We start from the raw sequence: 21,321 nt of genomic DNA, 5'->3' as shown, positions 1-21,321 counted from the left end.
TTCCTGGCACTCTCCCTCCCTAAAGGGGCGCAGGCATCTGAAATACCAGCTTCAGATACTGCAAGCTGAGGGAAGGAATAGAGCCCGAGCAAGGGTATGCCTCCCTAGTAAACCCACAGCACCACTGGCAAATAAATGTACCTGGGACTATTCACACACAAAAAAACGGAAGATTACAAAAATTTCTAAGAATGAAAACTATCAGATGTGAAACAAGTTGGAAATGCAAATAGACTGCAGTGAATGAGCACTGTCATCTCAGATGTGCAAATTTCAACGGCATTACCTCCGCGCTGAGGTTCTCCCTATACTACCTATTGACTAATCTCAAGGGAAAGACAGAGGCTTTAGCTGCAACTCGGCTACTAACCTCAGTTAACAGCAACTGAGTCTCCTCATGCCTATTTTTTTCCCACCTGTAAAGGACATACACACACACTCCAAATGACAGTGAAACAAATATCCAAAGTTATTAAGAATGTCAGAGGGAAAACATGATTTATAAATATCTCACAAATGCTCATTTCACAAAGGTGATGTATCTGTAAAAAAAAAATAAAATGTACAATCTATATATGTATATAAAAGGTCAAATGCCATTCCTTCCTAGAACACTAGCAATTATATCACTGAGAGCAGACAGGCTCAAAATAATTTCAAAGAAGTGACACGTAACACTTAAACACTGGACTAAGTAACCTGGAACTGAGGGAGAGAGAAAAATCAAGGAAGGCAGAAAAAGAAACACAGCACACAAAGCAGAATTCAACCCAAACAAATGCCTGACGCCATGTCCCTACAAAACACCCTCTCCTTTCAGGGGCTCCTGTTTGAACAGGTGCATCTGAACTCAGTCAGAACACACTGGGTTCTGCCTGCAATCACGATCACCGTGTTCCCTCAATCCCGCTGCACTGTTGTCTGTAAGACTCAGCCACCATCCAATCACTCTCTGAACGCCTCATTGCTGTCAGTGCCGGGGGCTCCATCAGATTACACGCTTCTTGAGGACGGAGGCTTTTCTTTATTCCCCATCATTTGCTCCCAAGTGCCAAGGCACACTGTAGACAGAAATCATGGATCAAACCAAAACTAATTTACACAGTGAACTGTATGAAAAAAAGGAATATAAGAACAAAGGGAAAGGGAGAGACCGTATGTTCTTGCTTTGATAGTCAAAATTATCCACAAACTCCTCAGGAAAGGCTTCTTTTTTCTCAATAGAAGTAACAATAAATGTAAAATGATTGTAGGAATACTTTATGTATGTAAAGAAGAAAAATAAAAAGAAACAACTAGATGGCATATTCTTAAAACAATCACTCCATAATTTTACTATTATGTAAACTAGTTTCCTAGGATTGGAAATGTATAAAATATTAATTCTTCACCTAAAACAGAACCAATTTTGCAAGCCTATATATATGTATGTGGCAAAACTTTGCATAAACAAAATGAACAAAAGATTCCCTACAAAACAAATTTAAAGGTATAATCAGGGGAATAGAATAACAAATGAAACTCCTCAAGCCAATATTAAAATATGTAACGTTCTTAAAAGTTACAAGAAGATTAGATGCCTTAACTATGTTTGGTAATAAAATATATTAGTCTTACGGACTGCTATTAAGAGTACAGTTTTTTAAAGAATTTTTATAGTAAAGTTATGACACACAGTAACTAATAAACACATTATTATTAATAGTGGTAGGAATGCTCTGAAAACTTTGAAAATCCAAAAATAATTTGTCAGCAACTACAAACCATTCATCAAACGTGTCACAACTTGCCTACTAAGGGTGGGTAATCAACTACACCTCAAATAAGTACACGAATGTCACCCCAGAATTAAAGCTGGAGAAAAACTACAATTAATGAGCTTAATTGTAAAGGACATAGAAACAAAAATACAGATGTCAAAAAAGAACAAATCAAACCTCTCTCCCACATTATCATTAGGAAATAACCTGCCTACTAGCAAAGCTCCATTATCTCTTATTTCCCAGTCAAGTCGCATATTCCAATTTAAGAACTTTTTAAATTAAAGTCCCACTATGTAAAAATCCTCTGTGCTAGGTCATAAAGAAACAAAGATGAGTGAAATACAGCTCTTTGCTCAAGCAGCTGCTGAAGTAATAGATGAGCAAATGATGATGCAAGGCAGAACATAAAGGAAATACAAACAAAATGAAGGGCATTAAAGGATCGTGAGCTACCATCGGATAGCTGGTGGAAGTGGCGGCATTTACAGAACATGATAAAAGGTAAAATTTTCAGATATTAGAGATTGGGGGAATAAGGGTAAAAAAATAAAGTGAAGCAGAAGTAAAAGCAGTGGAGTGGGAAAGCATACAACAAGTTAAGTAACAGTGGATGACTTCCCGCAAGGCAGAAAAATGTCATGGGGGAGAGGCTACGTGGACACCAAGTGCCAAGAAAATGGAACAATTGTGATGCTGTTAAAATTCAACACGCCTTTATATAAACTAGGACCGTATTTTTCATTTACTAAAAATATCTTAACACATTACCACGGTGCCAGTTGCTATATCCAAAAACAAGCATAAACATTCAACATTTTTTTACATTAATACACCAAGCAGGAACATTTTGGGAAAGTGGAAGATAATGAAGAAGCCATTCAGTGTTTTAGGGGCTGTCTTTTCCAGCAGGCACAGTACACCATAAGGTTGTATATAATACATACTACCTAGTCTATTCTTCTATCCTGATCATCTCTGAGATAGAGCTACATGAACATATTAATATATATAAAAATGCATACTGCAAATGTAACTTTTCAAAAAAGAAAGAAAATCAGAATAGAAATTTAAGTCAACATCTTTGATTTTAGCCAAGCCATGTTTCCTCTTAACATTACAACAAAAGGTTATATGAGAACTGGGGATTCAAGTCTATAAAACAATTGGAGCCCTCAAGTGTAAAGGTGTTATAAAACATTTCCAATATATGTATGGTTTCCAAAGAAACCAGGCTATAACTTTACAAAACTACTTCCCACTTAAGAATTCACCTCTTAAGAGGATGTATTCAAGTCCAGGAGGGAAAAGAAAAACTAAAAATTTTATATGGAATCACTACTTTCAAATTATCCAAAATACCACACTAATTAAAAATATCAACCCAGGCTCAAGCTTTCAATCCTATTCACTTTCATAAGTGTAAAAAGTTAGTTATGACAGCTTAACAGTTCTCCTTAACATTATTCGGTTCAATATTCTCTTTGAAAAGTAATTTAATTTTTAAACCCACAGAACAGCCTGGAAACTTATCATCTTCGGTAGTAGGTTTTTATTCAAATAAAAAGGTGAATGCAAAAATCTTCACAGGTCAGCTTTCAAAATCCTGCAGAAAAATGTAAAGTAGAATAAAAGAAGAAATGCAAACCATCTTCCATTTCTGTACATAGTTTATCAGACCATCAGTTCAGTTCAGTTCAGTCGCTCAGTCGTGTCCGACTCTCTGCAACCCCATGAATCACAGCACGCCATAGTTCACATTATATACCAGAATAAATATAGAATGCACTGTATTGGGCACAAGTGAGGCAGTAAAGAATGTTTGCTCTTACACAGCATGAATCTAGGTTTGCCAGGACAAAAGGTTTATCTGTCTGCTTGCATTTTTCATGAGTCAACAACAACAACAAAAAGCTATTCTAATAAATACTAAAAACAGAAATCATAGTCTTACTAAAGTTAACATCACATTAGAGTTCTAATTGAGAACAAAACATGATTATCGAAAACTATACAGAGCTTGAAGGAAGACAAAAACAGAGTTTTCAATATGCAATCAGTATTGTAAAAATCATAAATCACTGAATAAAAACAGATTTTTCTGTTTCCAAATGAAATTGGATTCAAGATCACAAATACCCTAAAACTATACATCTACCAATGTAAGTTTATAATGAATTGACAGATGTCTGATTACGCTGGGGAAATGGCATATTTTCTTAAAATTATTATAACAATAATCTATCAAAGCAGCCGGTTCATCATCTTCTGTGTGATTTAAATAAAACATAGCTTTTCAAGCCAACTCTGTTTTTCTTCAGGCTGTCAGTGCCATCTAGTGGAATGTTATTAGTGCTACAATTTGAAAGGTTTTAGCAACATGATTTATAGATTTTATAAAAAGGTTATTATTAAAGTGGCATTATTTTAATTCTTTCCTCAAAATAACAACCCAAATATATACATATTTGTCTTTAAGAAAGATACATGGAAGAAAAACTGACTATTCATAGAAATGCACTGAATTATTAACATGCAATAAAAATCACAAAATGATCAAGCAAAACTTTCATATTTGATACTCTGCCAAATAGTTTTACCTACTTCTCTTATTCAATAGCTATGCTATTTTATCCCAAATATATTCCTATGATAAAACATTAAAGGTAACTGCTTTGGATGGAGGCATCAAATATACATCTATTTTTAAAAGCTATCTTTAAAAATTTCTCAACTTCAGTGAAAACTATCAAGCTATTTGACACATGCCTGACAAGCTAAAGCTGAAGACAAAACACATAAACTGAAGCACACACAGAAAAGTCCAGTGTCTAAGCCTTAATTTAGGGCTTCTGGTTTTAGTTTTCAAACACCTGATCAGATCCTCTCTTTAAAAGAATTTCTTTTAAATTGAGATTTCTATCTATTCTGAGAAAAGATATCATAGCACCTTCAAACCCAGTGTCCAATGACCTCAGTCTTTCCAATTCTTTCACCTTCGACAGCCAATAAAATCCTCAGTCCTAAATCCTGTTTCTTAAATGTCTCTCAAATTTTAACTTTTCTTCTTTTCCTAAACCTCATATTATCTTTTTAATCAGTATCCTGGCACAGGACTGCCACTCAAAACTCCATCTGTACACTAGCTATCCTTCAAAAACACATTCATCGCCAACTCCAGGAGACCCAGCCTTCCCGCACCGTCCCTTAGCTTGCTGCCACCATGCATACCTCACTACAGACTTCTACTACATCCTCCCATGCTGTCTATTTCCGCTGGTCTCTTTTACTCAGGCTGAGGGAGGAACAGAGTCGTGTACCTCTTTGCATCTTCCTAATTTAGTAACTGCCTGGGTCAACGAATCATTGCCAAAGCACAATAAATCATTGCCAGATGCACAGTGTAACTGATCTTTTATGATCTGCTACAAAGAATGGTTAAGAATCCCAAAGCACCTAAAGCCAAGAGAAGCAGAATTTCATTAATGGTTAAAAAGAACACAGATAAACATTTTTACCCAAGAGTGCCTAAGAAAAATTCTAAATAATTTTGCAGATCCATAGCTACAATCCCTCTCGGAACAACCTGCAGAAGACACCTGTCTTAAATGAAACATATTCCTAAATTGAAAGTTTTTATCCCAAACACTAAAGCTAAAAAAGTCTCCTAGTCAAAAGTGTTGATACTAATTCTGTCTATATCAGACAGTAATATACTCATCTTCTTTAAAAAAAAAATTGATCAGTTCATTCTTTCGATTGTATTGTTATGTCGTATCTCTCCTACAAATATTACAATAGAGATACCAAAAAAAAAAAAAAACAGCGCTAAAAGGGCTCTAGTTTAATCACGTTTTCACAGATGAGGAAGCTGAGGTATAAAGCTATTAAAATGACTTCCCTTTAAGCTAAACGTTTAAGTCAATACTTGAACCAGCTCTCCCAGCTCTTATTCCAGCACTTTCCTCATGTCCTGGTAAAGTTCTGAAAATAAAGCTCTGTAATTAGGGTCGTTTTAGGAGTCTTTTCATGGATACTAAGAAGTCGGTCAATCCATTTCTCTTACTTCACAGAGGTATTCTAAAAGCTAGCATACACTCTACTCAAAATCCCAGAATGTCATATAGTAGAAATGCCACAGAGTAGGTAGGTACTCAATAAATATTTGTGGAATAAATTAGGCATACAAACAAAAATATTTTCTTATATTTAGACAAATATATTTTCAGGTTTTGATAGCAACAGATTTCTTTTGGCTCCACACCCTTTATTTTTCCTTAATGAAAAAAATCAAAGGCATAGCTAAACCAACCGTGCAAGAGTAAACACAGCAGAATCCTATTTGTATTAATGAGCCAGTAAGATCAAGGCCTAAAAAAAAAAAGAAACTAACCCGCCCCAAAAAAATCCTTATTGTTAAGGAGGCAGTATTTCAGTATAAATTTATAAATAATATTAGTATTAGTTCTCTTTTTCAGGTTTATGACATGTAACTATTATGGAGGCGCTATGGGAAGTTTACCTAAAGCTTAGATGTAGATTTATAAAGTTCAGGTATTTTTAAACCATGATTCAGTAAGTCCTTTCAAACAGTCCTAGTGTTCTGTAACTACTAAACATGTGGCTATTACAATTATTACATACCATAATAAATTTTGGTCTTAATTCTTCAGAATTCTTATAACCAATTAAATTATCTAAAAATCTTTCATGTGATTCAAACAGTATGCTGCTGCTACTGCTGCTGCTAAGTCACTTCAGTCGTGTCCGACTCTGTGCGACCCCACAGACAGCAGCCCACTAGGCTCCTCTGTCCCTGGGATTCTCCAGGCAAGAACACTGGAGTGGGTTGCCATTTCCTTCTCCAAAGCATGAGAGTGAAAATAGAAAGTGAAGTCGCTCAGTCATGCCCGACTCTTAGCGACCCCATGGACTGCAGCCCACCAGGCTCCTCTGTCCATGGGATTTCCCAGGCAAGAGTACTGGAGTGGGGTGCCTTTGCCTTCTCCATCAAACAGTATACATTTCCTTAAATAAATATTCAGTCAACAAATACAGTATAGATTAATTTCTTATAGCCTTACCTCTGCACAAAAAAAATCCCATTAATTTGAAAAAAACAGTATCCATTTCCCAAAAATAAAATTTTAGATCATCACTAACTCTTTGTTCTACTTTTTTCCCACAAAAATTGTCAGGAAAACTACCAAATTTTTATCTAGAACAGTTTCCGTGGTCCCTCCTTTCTCCTCACTGCACCCTCAGCTTGGCCAGCGGTTCCCAAATGTGGCTCCTCACCGGAATCGGCTGGGGATCCTGAAACACTATAGACGCCTAGCTCCACCCCACACGCAGTAATTAGAATGGGGAACCTCAGAGGTAAAGAATCTGCCAGCAACGCAGGAGGCCCAGGTTCGATCCCTGGGTTGGGAAGATCCCCTGGAGAATGAAATGGCAACCCACTCCAGTATTCCTTCCTGGAGAATCCCATGGACAGAGGACCCTGGCGGGCTACAGTCCATGGGGTCGCAAAGAGTCAGACATGACTGAGCAACTAACCAACAACAATGGCCTGGGTACTAGCAATTCTAATGCGCAAAACGTGGGCACCACTGACCTCGGCTCTGAAGTATTTAAGCTATGATTTTTTTAATCTACCTCAAAGTTCTCCTTTCCTATGGCAAAGTTCTGAAAAGAACGCTTTTTTCTTTTTTACCTTCCATACTATTTTCTCCACCCAAATCCCAAATTTCCAATAATATGGATTATTACTGACTTGCATCTCCTCTAATGATTGGATACAGTGTCATCTTGTCTATAAAACACAGAAACTGTACCAGATGATTTCTAAGGTTTCTTCCACTCAGAATTTATATAGTACTCAAAGAAAAAAAAAAATCAACAGTACTTTCTAGATTATCAAGCTCACCTGGCGCCCTTCTTCAGCTCTCCTTAACTACCCTCCTTTTTCTGCATTGAACATATGAAATCAGCCAATATTAAACCATTTCTAACCTAAAACACAGCCATTTCATATGCTCCATTTAAATAACCCCTCCTACTTTCCCTTTATACATAACACACCCAAGCTAAACTTTCTTTCTTGAAAACCCCAATGAAATCTCAACTCCCTGTTATAACTTCGACACGATGACAAGAACAGACAAAAGAAATGGGTCCAGCCCTGAAGATAAAAGATGCTTTTTTCTTTTTAATGTTCTACCCATACTTGAGTAAGGGAGAGCTATTAAATGAATTAACATTTAAAAGTTTCTCTAGGCTAAAGGCTAAATTAAAGCAGAGATACTACAGTTTACCTAAATGGTCTTCTTAGCATGTGTCAATCAGACTACTGCCCCAGGCTTAATCATCACTTGAACCATTTACACCTGTTGACCCTGTGATTTCAGACTGTTCTCCCAGAGCCCACCATCTTAAAAGTATACATTGCTAAACATATATATGTATCTATTTTTTTCAAATTCTTTTTCCATTTAGGTTATTACAGAATATTGAGTAGAGTTCCCTGTGCATTAATCAACTATACTCCAATGTAAAACTTTCAAAAATTCTTAAAATAAAAAAAATTTTAACAAAAAAGTATACACTGCTGATCACTGATAGTTGGGAGTCAGTAAGAAGACTGTATAATATGATCATTATAAATTCACTACCTACCGCTACTGGAAAGACATCATGAGCTCACGGTTTAAAGACAACAGAAAGTTCTATGCAATACATTACTGCATTTTTTTTAAAGGGGCTCACTCATCAGTTTCACTGTGGTTCTGAAACATCTAATGCCATCTAATTCAAGGCATGTTCATAATGCCTGATACACTTTTTTTTAAGTCAAAAAAATAGAAAGTGATCTGTCAATTAGGATTAATGGTTATCTCTCAATGCCCAATTTTATCACATCCAATAGTCTTTTCTAACACTACGTATACAACGATTCAAAATGCCTCTATAAGGCTTCTGTCTGAGCCATTTCATGCAAAAGGGTTGGTTAGAATTTCATCGTATTTGGATCTGACCTAATACAAAAAAGCTAAGCAGTAAATACAAAATTCACTTTAGGGGGGAAGGCGCCTCAAAGAGGTGGGAAATCTTCCTCCTAAGCAGCTGACACCGAGGTGTGATAAGGGTCCCTGTGACGGCCAATCAAGAGAAACAAGCCCTTGTACTAAGCTGCCAGGCACAGAAAACAAACAGTAGTTTCAGATATGATCCCCAAATTGAAAATCGCAAGAGCAGACATTCAAAACTGGCTTTGATCTGTGATGGAGCTACTACAGACGGAGGCGGCTCGGAGCAGTGGGGCCCAGAGTGAGGCACAGCAGGGACTGACTTATTTAACAACGGCTAATATTTCTCCTGGGGGGGGCCAGCTAGCGTTCAAACAACACCTATTAAATCTGCAGACGGCCAAGTGCACATGAACATCAGGGGGTTAAAATCCAAGATATCTACAATTTAGTATAAGCTATGCTTTAGCTACTTATTCAAATATCTCTGCTTCATCACGAAAACATAATTTACTATGATTTGTAGCTCAGTGTTACAGCATAAAAAGTAAATCATTTCATTTATCTGAATTACAGCAGATGAATCAATACGTTTCATTTATATATATATATATATATCACTGCTTTCGGGCAAAGAATTTGATGCAGTAATCAACTCTAAATTTATCAATTTCGCATTTTCTGCTTCACAATAATGAATCATACTGCATCCCAGTGAGGATGACAGCAGAAACAAGCCCCAAGCGTACTGCATTATAAAACTTTACCCAGATCATCACAACAACCATATGCCTGTGGGAGGGAAAAGCTTCTGTGAATCAATTAGTATCCAAAGGCAATAATATTTTCTTCAGGAAGCAAAAAGTCACGCTCACTCATGTAGATCAATATCTTTCCAGGGACCCGGAGACTCTCAATGGCACCAAGATCACTGAGGCTCTCTGGAGGACTTTTCAGACCCTTCAAAAAAATAAAGATAAAAAAGAGAAGAATTTCAACTGTGCTGCAGAACTGTAACATGAGAGAAAATACTTTTTTGCTTGTTTGTCTTGTTATATTACCACCAAGTTTATTGATTTTGATGTGCAGATATGTGCAATTTGTTTATCTCCTTGATCAGTTGCTTTTTAACATTTTAGTGTATAAAGAGAACTGCAGGAGAAGTCAAAAATAAGCTGCAAAGCCTTCCCCTTCTTTCACTGAGACCATCAGTTGTTAGCAAAAGACTTTCCATTCATATTTCTCAACCCTAAGTTAGACTATACTTACTGAAATAAAAATCACCATTTTAAAAAGACATATTCCTGTTGTACAATATATAGAATATGTTTCTAAAAACAGCTCTCACAATACATACAGTACTATTATTAAATCAAGGAAAGATGTGCTTCTGGAAATTCAAAATAAAATCACTATATGGCAACTTCATACCTAATGGTTGAAGTCTAAGTTAACCATTATTCAAAAACAGCCAAAAGAGAAGAAACTTGGGTGACAAAAAGCATCCCATAAAAGCACTGAGCTATGAATTAGGACCAAATTCATTTGCCAGATTGGACCTTGGCAAAAAGTCCAAGCATTATGACTGAAGTAACCAAAGACTTTTAAATGATAAATTTTTAAATGATAAAGGCTTAATTAATAATAAGTAATCCCTAGGATTTACCTTATCATGCTCATCAATGTTTCCAATTTATACTACATAACTGAGAGTTAAATCTCACGTCTCACTGCTTTAGCTCTTTGGTACTTTGTCTATTCCAGGTTCCCTCAGAGCTCAGTGGTCAATAATCTGCCTGCCAAGCCAGAGACCCAGGCTCAATCCCTAGGTTGGGAAGATCCCCTGGAGAAGGAAATGGCAACCCACTCCAGGATTCTTGCCTGGAGCATCCCATGGACAGAGGAGCCTGGTGGGCTATGACCCATGGATGACGTAGCAAAGAGTCGGACACAACTGAGTGACTATACAACAACTTTCTGTATTCAGGCATTCTGATTCAAGAATTCAGGGATTCTGAATGTCTCATTTGTACACCAGGATAGGTATCAAGACAGAAAGAAGTGCGCAATTTAAATTTTCTTTAAAAGCCTCTTTTTAACATAGGCTATTCAAAGCAGACCCCGAAAATCCCTGTAACAATAGTCTGGAAGCAAAATCAGCCGGTACATGAACTTAAGGAGAGACTTATGCTGTTGGGTTTTTGTCCTTTAGCTATCCAATACTGGCCTGCTGGTGTCCATAGTAACCAAAATATATGGCACATTTATTTGAGACTTAGAGTAGAACTTACTCATCTTTAAATTATAGAGGTGTATATTTTATCTTCCCTAATATAAAATACTGCCAATCATAGCTATAATTTTTTTATGACAAGGTGCTCCGCTTCATCCTCAATCTTCCATTTTCCCCAGAAAATGCCCCGCCCCGCCAGCCTTCTCTCCCTCCTCTCTCTCCATCCGCAGCTCTCCCTCTCTTGACCGCTCTCATTCTCCCCGTAATCCTCTCCTCCACCCCACCAAACCAACACCCCACTTTCAGAGCTCCTCTGTGAAATTTTCCTAAATCCTACGTTTCAAAGAAACACTGTTTCTCAGCGTTGCCTATGGACCAGCTCCATCACCTAGGAAGTTTGTTCCTAAGTCACAGCACAGACCTGATAAATAGGTATTTCTGGATCAGGACAAGGAATTGCATTTTAACAAGCAACCCAGGTGACTGCTATCATTTCTAATGTTTTGGAAACCCTGCGAGACATTTCCCAACACCTCTGCCAAAGTAGCAAATTTTTAAATAGTAAACATACCCCTCTCTCTGGACCCAAGAGAAGGGAAAGACCAAGTTCTGTTTGCCTCTCTAGCCTAGGGCTAGCACAATTCCAGAAACAGAGTAAACGCCAAAGAAATTAGTAACTTATTTGGAGCCTTGGTTAGGCTCCAACCTCCAGCTAATTAAAACCCCGTTCCCATGAGAACATGAAACTGACTTTAAAATGAAGTTTCTAGGGAAATCTGCAGGAATAAGAAAAGCATAAGGACACTTAAGGGCTTCCCAGGTGGCACAGTAGTAAAGAATCTGCCTGCCAATACAGGAGAAACAAGAGACATGGGTTCGATTCGTGGGTTGGAAAGATTCCCTTAGAGTAGGAAATGACAATCCACTCCAGTATTCTTGATTGGAAAATTTCATGGACAGAGAAACAGGATGGGCTACAGTCCATAGGGTAGCAAAGAGTCAGCCACGACTGAGCATGCATGCACGCACTGAGGCTTAAAGTCTTACAACGAGTGAGAAAATTAAACTGTGAAACTACTGGTGTGTGTGTGTTCTTCCTTGTCCCAATTTCTCACCAATAGTCATCATAAGGGCATAGCACCAAAAATGGTCAAGAGAGCAAGGCTGGATTACAGAATTACCCCTTGGGCTGCAAGCAGATCAAACCAGTCCATCCTAAAGGAAATCAACCCTGAATACTCATTGGAAGGACTAATGCTGAAGGTGAAGCTCCAACACTTTGGCCACATGATGCAAACATCTGACTCACTGGAAAAAACCCTGATGCAAAAGGAAAAGGGGGTGACGGAGGATGAGATGGTTAGAAAGCATCACTGACTCAATGGATATGAATTTGAGCAAACTCAGGCAAAGAGTGGCAGAAAGAGGAGCCCCGCATGCTAGACTGCGTGGGATTTCTAAGAGTCAGACCCGACTTAGCAACTGAACAACAACAAAATCCATTTCATAGACACACACTTCTATGCATTCATATATACATACATGAGGGTAAAACTTCATAATTTGATTCAAAACCACAACCAATCCTAAAATATCTTTTTAAAATATAATGTTCATGCCTTTTAAACAAACCATTTGTTTAACCAACCTAACAGAAATTCTTGGAAGAATATATCAGGTGTCATTTTCTCTTTCCCCAGAGTTGAGGAAAGAATCCAATGTCTAAAAAAGCAAACAAGTGGTATATACCAGTATCCAGAAAAACACCTTGCCTCCAAGTTAGTTGCTACTAATATTAATACGTGGCAACTTTCCACCAAACGTACAAAATAAAATAAAAACTGGAAACCCTATATCCATGTTAGGAAGCAAGGGATTCAAAGAATGGCTTCTGCCATCTGGAACAATCTGCCTATCATCATAGTCTAACGATAGGAACAATAACTCAGAGGCTCTTATAAGGGATAAAGGAGATAACATACATGAGAGGCCAGAAACAGTGTCTGGCACATGGTAAACACCCTTTAAGTGTTGACCATTATTCTGAACATCACAGAGAAATGCTTTTATCTCATCAAGACAGAAACCAAGAGTTAGGAAAATTCCTCAAAGTACAATATCTGACACCCATCTGTATTTTAGGATTATAGATGTGATTAGCACTTTTATAAATTTCTATTAACAAACATGAAGTCGCCATTTTCATTTTATTTTCACCTCTTTAAAGCAGAAGTCATAGTAATAACTGCACTGCTGCTGTTGTTCAGTCACTAAGTCATGTCCAACTTTTTGTGACCCCGTGGACTGCAGCACACCAGACTCCTCTGTCCTCCACTGTCTCCCGGAGCTTGCTAAGGATCATGTCCATTGAGTTGGTGATGCTATCTAACCATCTCATCCTCTGCCGCCCTCTTCTCCTTTTTGCCCTCAATCTTTCCCAGCATCAGGGTCTTTTCCAATGAGTCGGCTCTTCACATCAGGTGGCCAAAGTATTGGAGCTTCAAGTTCTATAACTATAGTGCTCTGCCTTTATTAAATGGAAATTTCACTCTAATCATTAGCCACTGGTGGATTTTCTTTTGTATCTGGTTTTTGTTTCATAATTCCCCTATACAAAATCCATCATAAATAATACCCGCCTGGGCAACTTTCTTTGCCAAATCAGATTACACTTCAGATTTACTTCTGTTTCGTCTACGTGAATCTTCAACTTCCATCGATGAGACCAGCAACGTAGGTCCCAGTGCTCAAAAGGAGCATGCAACGTGGTTTGTGATTCCTTCTCTTCTCAAGCAAAAGTTTCGGCAAAATTCAGAGTGTTTATACTCAGCCCTCGGTTTCTCTCAAACCCACCCGGATCGGGCATTCCTCCTCACCACCTTACTGCAGCGCTGCTGTCGAGCCACAGTGACCTTACTGCTGCTCAGTCCAGAGGCTCACTCCTATTCTACCCTCCATGGCCCATGTGCAGCGTTTAATACAGCTGATCACTCCCTCTTCTTTTTGGTTCTTTGCTTGCACCTAACTGGTTGGGATGTTCTCTTTATCCAACAGATATGTACTGAGCATCTGCTACAGGAGAGGCGCTCTTTGGGATGCCCCTTGGGATGCTCTTTGGGATGCCCCTTGGGATGCTCTTTGGGATGCCCCTTGGGATGCTCTTTGGGATGCAGGAGAACGCTTCCGGGGGAATGCTGCTCCTTCTCAACCTGCCTTCCTAAATCCCTGAGCTCAGAACACGGAGTCCTCAAAAGCTCCAACTTGGACTCTGGTTTTATTTCCACACTTAACGCCATTGGTGATCTTAGCCAGCATACACAGCCTCCTGATTCTCGTGACTCCTGAATGTTTACCTATACCCTGGATTTCGCCTCAAAAATTCGAGCTCTCTCAGCCAACTGCCTACTTTCTTCCTCCAAACAGCCGATAGGCTTTCAAATGAACAAGTCTAAAAACTTGCTTCCTTCCTTCAATCTGTTCCTCCCTCAGTCTTACCCAGGTCAACTCAATTCTTCCAGTTGCTGGGGCCAAACCATATGGAGTCAACCTTGAAGTCTCTCTTTCTCTCACAGCCCAAATCCGATCTATTAAGAAATTCTGTCAACTCCATATTCACAACATACTCACGATCTGACCTTTTGTCAACACTTCCACTGCTAGCATCCTGAGGAAGGCCCACAGCCTGTCTCACTTGGATTACTGTATTAGCATCCTTACTGGTGGCCCTGGCCTTACCATGAGTGAGAAGAGAAGCAGAGAAGATGAGATGGAGATGACGCTCTACGTGATCTGGCCTCCTGCCCTCGCTCCCTGACCTCATTTCCTACCATTTCTCTCCTCACTCACTTCACTCCTCCCACACTGGCCTCTTGCTGCCCTTCAAAGATGCTCCTGCCTCAAGGCCTCTGCATCTGCTTTTCCTTCCACCCAGAATGCGCCTTCCCAGACATCCTCAGAACGCACTCCCTCACCTCCTTCAGGTTTTACCGCCAATGTCACCTCTCAGGGAGGCCTGCTATGGCCACCACAGCTAAAGAGAACGTGCTGCGTGCGCTCAGTTGCTCGGGCGAGTCCAGCTCTTTGCGACCCCGCGGACTGTAGCCCACCAGGCTCCTCTGTCCGTGGAATTTCCCAGGCAAGAATACTGGAGTAAGGTGCCATTTCCTCCCGCAGGGGATCTTCCAGACTCAGGGATCAAACCTACGCCCCTCATCTCCCGCATTGGCAGGAGGATTCTTTACCACTGAGCCACCTGGAAAGCCCCATCTAGAAGTTATAAATGACCCTAAATCGCCAACAACTCCCAGAACTCTCTATCCTCTATCCCTCTGAAACGTGTATCACCATGACTGCCTTCACACATGTCTGTTCTGTTACTGCTGCATTCCCCAGACTTAGAATGGTGCCTGGTACACAGTGTTCGGTAAGCACTTGCTGAACAAACTGAAAGAACAGAGGCCAGCATCATGGATAAAGCAGAACAAAGGAACTCATGTAAACAGAGAGAGCTAACAAAGGCTGCTCTACACTCTCCTCCAAACCAAGATCCTTGGAGTGCCGAAATGTCAAAAGTTGTTAGAGTGCTTGATTTCCCACCTCTTCACATTAATAGCAATATATTATCAGCATACTCTTTAGCACCTCCAAAAAGAAACATCTTTATTTGTATTTATTTGTAATACTGCTATATTTAACCTAACAATGAACAGTACAAATAAAATTCCCGATGCCAGACAGCATCCTCCTTTCACACCTGGTAGATTCATAAAAAGTGTATGAATAATGATTAAATATGAGGCTTCTCTGGTGGTTCAGACAGTAAAGAATCTGCCTGCAATGCAGGAGATCCAAGTTCGATCCCTGGGTCAGGAAGATCCCCTACTGAAAGGAATGGCAAATCACTCCAGTATCCTTGCCTGGAGAATGCCATGGACAAAGGAGCCTGGCGGGCTACAGTCCATGGAGTTGCAAAGCGTCAGACATGACTGAGCAACTAACACACACAAATATGTGGAAGTCAAGCCATAAGCAAATATAGTTAGGATGACCTTAAAACTCTGTGTGAAACTCCTAATTTTACCTCACCTTCTATACAGTACAGTTTCAGCTTTTTGTATGTGTTCTTTAGCTTTTTTTTTTTTCCTATCCCAACTAAGCAGTTTTACCTGCTCAATCCGATAAACAAATGACCGAGGCTGAAGAGTTACCATTTTGAGAACAATTTCATGACATTCAGGAGACATAAACTTATTATCACTGGTTATCTGGACTTCTGTATTTTTTCTCTCTCACTTTTACAAAGTAGGGTTAGAAAACAAACCAACCAAAGTACAATGATGGCAATGTTGACTACGCTGAACCACCAGCAAGCAACAGGAGAGGGCACCAAACTTAGCTGCTGCACAAAAGTCCAAATTCAGCATGACAGAGGCAATTTAGGGGTATTAGTGGCATAATATACAGAAGTGTATATTGTTTTAAAAGTCAAATGGCTACTAAAGTCAGCCAGAAATCAACGACTGCTTGAATTTCTGCAACAGCCAGCTTCCAGTTTTCCTGTTTTTCCACCATCAATGCAGCCACTGAGATAATCTCTGTGGTTATGCACTTCTTTGTTAGCCCCAGGAACTGTTAATTCCTTTATCTCTTTACTTTGATCATATCATATAAACACTGCGAGGAAAGCCCCATCTGATACATGCTATCGTTCCTGTTAGAAAAATGTGAAAACAGATGCTCAAAAAAGGGACCGATGGGGCAAGGACAGCCTCCTCATTAAATGGAGCTGGGAAACTGGACAGCTATGTGTGAAAGAATGAAATGAGAACACTTCCTAACACCATACACAAAGATAAACTCAAAACGGATCAAAGACCTAAGTGTAAGACCAGAAACTATAAAACTCTCAGAGGAAAACACAGGCAGAACACTCAGTGACATAAAGCAAGATCCTCTATGACCCTCCTCCTGAAGTAATGAAAATAAAAACAAAAATAAACAAGCTGGACCCAGTTAAATTCAAAGGCTTTTGCACAGCAAAAGAAACTATAAACAAGGTGAAAAGGCAACCCTCAGAAAGGGACAAAATAATAGCAAATGAAACAACTGATAAAGAATTAATTTCCAAAATATACAAGCAGCTTGTACAACTCAATACCAGAAAAACAAAAACCCAATCAGAAAGTGGGGAAAGGACCTAAACAGACATTTCTCCATAGAAGACATACAGATGGCTAACAAACACATGAAAAGATGCTCAACATCGCTCATTATTAGAGAAATGCAAATCAGAACTACAATGAGGTATCACCTCACACCAGTCAGAATGGCCATCATCAAAAAGTCTATAAATAATAAATGCTAGAGAGGGTGTGAAGAAAAGAGAACCCTCTGGCATTGCTGGTGGGAATGTAAATTGATACATCCAATATGGAAGAGAGTATGGAGATTTCTTAAAAAACTATGAATAAAACCACCATATGACCCAGCAATCCCACTACTAAGCATACACCCTAAGGAAACCAAAATTTAAAAAGACACATGTATCCCAATGTTCATTGCAGCACTATTTACAATAGCTAGAACATGGAAGCAACCTCGATGTCCATTGACAGATGAATGGATAAAGAAGCTGTGGTACATACACACAAAGGAATATGATTCAGCCATAAAAAGGAATGCATTCGAGTCAGTTCTAATGAGGTGGATGAACCTAGAACCTACTGTACAGAGTGAAGTGAGTCAGAAAGAGAAAGATAAATATCGTATTCTAACACATATCTATGGAATCTAGCAAGATGGCACTGATGAAATTATCTGAAGGGCAGCAATGGAGACACAGACATAGAGAACAGACTTGGGGATGTGGCAGAGGCTGGGGGAGGAGAGGGTGAGAGGTATGCAGACAGTAACATGGAAACTTACATCACCACATGTAAAATACAGAGCCAATGGGAATCTGCTGTATGACTTAAGGAACTCAAACAGGGGCTCTGTATCAACCTAGAGGGGTGGGATGGTGGGGGGGAGATGGGAGAGAGGTTTAAGGGGGAGGAGACATATGTATACCTATGGCTGATTCATGTTGATGTTTGGCAGAAACCAACAAAATTCTGCAAATCAATTATCCTTCAATTGAAAACTAATTTTTTTTAAGTTCGGTAAAGTTGACTCACTGGAAAAGACTCTGATGCTGGGAAAGGTTGGGGGCGAGAGGAGAAGGGGACAACGGAGAATGAGATGGCTGGATGGCATCACCGACTCTGTGGACATGAGTTTGAGTGAACTCCGGGAGTTGGTGATGGACAGGGAGGCCTGGCGTGCTGTGATTCATGGGGTCGCGGAGAGTCGGACACGACTGAGCAACTGAACTGAACTGAAAGTTGCTCAAGGTTACACAGACATAGGATGGACCAGGATTCAAACCCATTCTCAAGAAAGAAGTGTTATGAAGCATAAGACCAGGACTCAACAAATGTAAGGAACTGCCAAATCTTACAATCCACTTAATTAAATATTTTATAATTCACAGAACTTTAAAACTTTATCTTCATGACAATAACAACATAATTGGACAGAGAAAAATAATCACATAGAATTTGTGTATTCTTCACCAGAGACCTGCAATGTGTAATCTACTCAAATGTCTCTCAAATTCTAAACTATCAAAAAAATTAATTTGGAATTTGTAGTCTTTTTTCATCAACAACAAAAATATTCACAAAATGAATCTTTCACTAAATGCTTCGTCTCCACATTCTCCAACGTTCTCAAAATGACACTGATTTAAAATTCTAATCTAAATTACCCTCTCTAATATAAAAATAATAAAGAATGGCCAATTCTAGTAAAACATTACAGCTGAAACAAATAAAGGTATCTAAAACCAAACCATAATCAATAAGTACATGAAAAAAGATTTCTGCCATTTCTGACTTGAAGGAAGCTGACAGATTATTAGGATATCCCTATAACTTATGACAGAAAACAGCCAAAGTTTTTATTCAAGATTTAACATGGTGGCAAAAAATGAAAGATCATTAGTTTGCCATGACAATGACTTTGTTTTTTAAAGTATCATTTAACAGACGCTAACTTACTGATGACTTTCATAACAGAACTGTGAAACAAGATGAACAAAAATAATTATTATTCTCACTTCAGGAAACTTATGCTACTAGATTTAGGGACTTGCCCAAGTCATAAAGCTAGCAATATCAACTCTGCCTTCAACTGCTTTTTTTCCCCAACTCTTTCTAGTCATCTCTATTGCACAGACCTCACTTCCCTACCCAGGCCACCCTCAGACAACCAGGCAGCTTAAGGATACAGGGAACCCGGCAGTACAGCTAGGGCGATCACTGGAAAACTGGCAAAGGGGGGAAGGGGGAGACAAAGATAGCATCCGACTCCCTAATTGGCCTTCTCTAAAGGAATGTTCTTGGGTCACCGGGTCCCACCTCAGCAAGGCTCCGAACCCCGCGGGTCAGGTGAGTTTTCCAGGGTGTGCCCGGAATTTATAGTGCCCCTGACACCTGCCACCACCTATAACTTGGATATCTGCTTGCCTGCGGCCCAGGGACAGAGTATCTCGGCTCCTCTCCCAGAAGAGATGAAGGAGACCTTTGCTTCACCCTCTGCAACTTACCTGCCGGGTCATAAGAGATTTGATTTTTTGCATGTCGAATTCGTGAGGCGGTATCCTGCAGCAGAGAACTAACAGATCATTCACAACCACCAAACTGCTGGCCCCGACACAGGGAAGCCATAGTGAGTGGTCACGTGGAACTGCCGACCGGGTTTCCCTTCCTTTCCCCTAGCATGCTGGGAATTGTAGTCCTTCGGCTGCCGTCGCACCTGCCATAGAGGCGAGAGAACGGTCCAGGTACTACAGTTCCCGGCAAGCAAAACAGCCGACGCTCTGGTTAAGTGCACAAAACTTGTTGCTCCTAGAGACCGCGGCAGTCGCCGGTCTTTAAAGAGGTATCGGTAGCTCTGCTTCGGGGAGGCGGCAAAAACTTAATTCTTAGGTGACCAGGAACAAATACTGAGGAGACAGTATATAAACCTGACTGAGGCCCCTTAGGGATGTAGTGGAGGAACCCCACCTGGTCTCCGGGGCGAAGTGAAAGGACGACAGACTGACGCGAAGGGGCTGGACGCTCCAAGAGAACTTGGCATTCCCCAGGTGGCGCTGGGCCTGAGGAAAAGTGTGGTCCAGGTTGCGGTTAGGGCTCTTCTTCCTCAGTCTTGGTATTCACAGCAGAAAACCAAAACCAAAGTATTTAACTCCCCGCTTATCATTTTATCACCTGTGTAATCTAAGGCAAGGCTGGCGTGCTGTGATTCATGGGGTCGCGGAGAGTCGGACACGACTGAGCGACTGAACTGAACTGAATCTAAGGCAAATCAAAATTGAAAATATTAATATAGCAACAGTAATACTAAGTCGGCATGTCACTTTAATGTCCTCTTTTCAACTTACAGCAGTTTAGTTACATTGAGGAAAGCAATAGGGGAGTCTTTGGGGGCTCAATTTAAGAAAAAACTGTCCAATTATAAGAATAACAGAAAAAGTGACCCAGAGCCAACAATTAATAATAGCACACATGTATTGAGAGCTTGTTACCTGTCAGAAACTTACCGTCAGAAACCTTGCTAATAGCTGTACATGTGGTATCTCACTTACCCACACAAGTAAGTAAATGCAATTTATAAATTGTAAGGCACTTCATAATGATGAAGTATTATAGTTGTAATTCTACACAGTTCTCTACTCCAACAGAACCACCCTGTGCATAGTTTTATCATTGTGCCTGATATTTCCTTTTGAAATATATGCTTACCTATATCCTTTCCTGACTCTATTACTTCTAACCCCATGAAGAAATTCCAGTGCCTTTTGGGCAACCTTAGTGTAGTTCATTCGGAGAAGGCAATGGCAACCCACTCCAGTACTCTTGCCTGGAGAATCCCATGGACGGAGGAGCCTGGTAGGCTACAGTCCATGGGGTCACTAAGAGTCGGACAAGACTGAGCTACTTCACTTTCACTTTTCACTTTCATGCCTTGAAGAAGGAAATGGCAACCCACTCCAGTGTTCTTGCCTGGAGAATCCCAGGGACAGAGGAACCTGTTAGGCTGCCATCTATGGGGTCACACAGAGTCAGACACGACTGATGTGACTTGGCAGCAGCAGCAGCAGTGTAGTTCATTACAGCGGATTACCTGCTATAATCTTAATTGCCAGACAGTTCTTATTGATTGGAAGTCTGTGAAAGAGAAACTGCTGACCATATTA

The 21,321-nt window shown here is 39.8% G+C and overlaps 1 protein-coding gene across 1 annotated transcript in view; it reads right to left on the bottom strand.

Annotated features, from left to right (window-relative positions):
• VPS50 (VPS50 subunit of EARP/GARPII complex) overlaps positions 1–19,801 on the bottom strand; it is a 134,232-nt gene extending 114,431 nt beyond the window's left edge. The window contains exons 1-2 of the mRNA XM_088833270.1: positions 19,669–19,801; positions 9,684–9,748 (exon numbers count right to left, since the gene is read on the bottom strand). Coding sequence (XP_088689396.1) covers positions 9,684–9,748; positions 19,669–19,701 — 98 coding nt within the window. The 5' untranslated portion in view covers positions 19,702–19,801. The remainder of the gene's footprint in view (positions 1–9,683; positions 9,749–19,668) is intronic.
• Positions 19,802–21,321: the final 1,520 nt, after the last annotated feature.

This window comes from Moschus berezovskii, chromosome 3 (genome assembly GCF_049115385.1).
Source record: "Moschus berezovskii isolate FMDL1 chromosome 3, NW_MosBer_1.0, whole genome shotgun sequence".
NCBI lineage: Eukaryota > Metazoa > Chordata > Mammalia > Artiodactyla > Moschidae > Moschus > Moschus berezovskii.
The sequence above is the reverse complement of the archived record's forward strand: the minus strand, read 5'-3'. Positions and strand labels throughout refer to the sequence as shown.